The sequence below is a fragment of the Oncorhynchus nerka genome, unplaced genomic scaffold, assembly GCF_034236695.1.
Source record: "Oncorhynchus nerka isolate Pitt River unplaced genomic scaffold, Oner_Uvic_2.0 unplaced_scaffold_6673, whole genome shotgun sequence".
Classification (NCBI taxonomy): Eukaryota; Metazoa; Chordata; class Actinopteri; order Salmoniformes; family Salmonidae; genus Oncorhynchus; species Oncorhynchus nerka.
Window position 1 is genome coordinate 4,819 of NW_027034640.1, and position 2,808 is coordinate 7,626.

At 58.0% G+C, this 2,808-nt stretch overlaps 1 protein-coding gene across 1 annotated transcript; it reads left to right on the plus strand.

The window, feature by feature from the left end:
- Positions 1–329: 329 nt before the first annotated feature.
- Positions 330–1,247, plus strand: LOC135566204 (uncharacterized). The gene has a single exon (XM_065014020.1). It carries the CDS (start codon positions 330–332, stop codon positions 1,245–1,247), a length of 918 nt encoding a protein of 305 aa, XP_064870092.1.
- The last annotated feature ends 1,561 nt before the right edge of the window (positions 1,248–2,808 follow it).

The window sequence follows — 2,808 nt, forward strand, 5'->3', positions numbered from 1 at the left end:
AACGTCTTGGAATTATGATATTTGTGCGTCTGTAACTTTCTCACTCATCATTGTCATGATTCATTCAGGACTATCTGTAATCATGGTAGAATCCACATTAATGTAGAAACATATTATGTTCTTATTTACAATAAAAGTGACTCCAAAATGACACAACACATGATTTACCATTCATTTCTCGTAACTATACATTCTTTCATACTACCTCAGTTGGCCAGACCAACCCAGTGCTGACTAACCGGGCCTATCTGCACTGTGTCCCGCCACCACCACCCGCCACCCACCACCCGCCACCGCCAACCCACCACCACCACCCGTAACCCACCACCATGTTACCACCACCACCAGCCACCCACCACCGATCACCCATCACCCGCCACCCACCAACCCACCACCCACCACCCGCCAGCCACCACCCACCACCAGCCACCCATCACCCCGCCGCCACCACCCGCCAACCCACCACCCATCGCCGCCCTACCACCCATCACCCGCCACCCGCCGCCCTGCCATCACCCGCGCACCGCCCGCCAGCCATCACCCGCCACCACACCGCCACCCGCCACCCGCCGCCCACCACCACCCGCCACCTGCCACCCATCACCGCCACCACCACCCACCACCCGCCATCACCCACCACCCACCACCCCCACCTGCCACCCGCCAGCCATCACCCGCCCCACCCCACCACCCAGCCACCCACCACCTGCCAGCCACCCACCATCACCCATCACCCGCCACCCACCCACCACCCACCACCCACCACCCGCCAACCCACCAGCCCACCACCCACCACCCGCCACCCATCACCCACCAATACCCACCACCCCATCGCCACCCGCCAGCCCCCACATCACCCGCCACCCACTGCCACCCCCAATAGCTCACCCGCCACCGCCACCCGCCAGCCACCACCCACCACCCGCCAACCCACCACCCTGCCCGCCACCACGCCAGCCCACCACCCGCCACCAGCCACCCCACCACCGTCACCCATCACCGCCACCCGCAACCCATGCCCACCACCTGGCCATGCCACCATCTTACGCCACCTGCCTCGCCAGCCATCACCCGCCACCCGTAGCCCACCACCCACACCACCACCCGCCAGCCCACCACCCGCCAGCCCACCACCCACCACCAATACCCACCACCCCAGATCACCCATCACCCATGCCCACCAACCCTGCCACCACCACCACCCACACCAGCCAGCCACCACCACCACCCGCCTCAGCCACCCATAACCCATCACCACCACCCACCAGCCACACCATCAACCCTACCACCATCACCACGCCACCAGCCACCACCATCCACATACCACCGGCCCACCCGCCAACCCACCACCCATCATATGCACCATCTTGCCTACCCGCCACCCATCACCCGCCAACCCACCCATCACCCGCCACCCGCCAACCCACCCATCACCCGCCACCCGCCAACCCACCACCCATCACCCGTCACCCATCACCCATCACCCGTCACCCATCACCCGCCAACCCACCACCCATCACCCGTCACCCATCACCCATCACCCGCCACCCTGCCACCCGCCAACCCACCACCCACCACCTGCCAACCCCTCTTTTATGCTACTGCTACTCTCTGTTTATTATATATGCATAGTCACTTTAACCATATCTACACGTACATACTACCTCAGTTGGCCAGACCAACCAGTGCCCCCACACATTGGATAACCGGGCTATCTATGTACAAAAAGTGGTGTAATGGTTCACCTGACATGGATGAAAATGCCAAAAATGTAAGCCGACAGTCTGCACTTTAACACGGGAATTGTTTGATTTTAAATCCAAACTGTTGGAATATAGAGCCAAAAGTAGAAAACATGCTGCTGTGTCCCTGTAATTACAGAGGGCTCTGCATGTAGTTCTGGATAGTTATCTGGCTAACTCTTTGAACCTGCTTTGTGGTGTATCCCATAAGTTTAAACTGGTCTCCTCACCTCATAGCCAGGGCCCCGGTCTCCTGGTCTCCTCACCTCATAGCCAGGGCCCCGGTCTCCTGGTCTCCTCACCTCATAGCCAGGGCCCCGGTCTCCTGGTCTCCTCACCTCATAGCCAGGGCCCCGGTCTCCTGGTCTCCTCACCTCATAGCCAGGGCCCCGGTCTCCTGGTCTCCTCACCTCATAGCCAGGGCCCCGGTCTCTTCTTCTGTAAGGGTCCGCTTCTCGTCCGTACAGCGCCAGGAGCTCGCTGCTCTGCAGTGAAGGTGAACGGTACAGCACAGCCATCTCTGTGTTCCTCCTGTCCAAGCCTGTTACTTCTCCTGTTGTTGTTGTTGTTGTTGTTGTCGTTTTATATTACTCGATGTCAGTTATTTGATTCCCAAAAGCATGTCTCGTACCACCGGGTTACATCACTATGTAGTGTGCTGCTGATCTCACAAGAGAATGGCCCACTGACTGGGGTCAAGAAGTAACATACGCACACACACACACACACACACACACACACACACACACACACACACACACAACACACACACACACACACACACACACACACACACACACACACACACACACACACACACACACACACACACACAAAAACAGGATGATCCTCAGTCTTAAAGCCACGCAGGAATCGTGATTTTACTGTGGCAGGAGTGACACAGAACACACAGGTTGAATGTAATTCACCAGCTGTTCTCCATATGGCCGAGTCAGGGCTTAACCGCGCTATAAGGCCTACAGACATGATTCCCAGTGAGATACCCAGCCTGTATGTGTCCAGACAGTCAACGTTTCCAATCAGATTTGCAGATTAACAAACACGC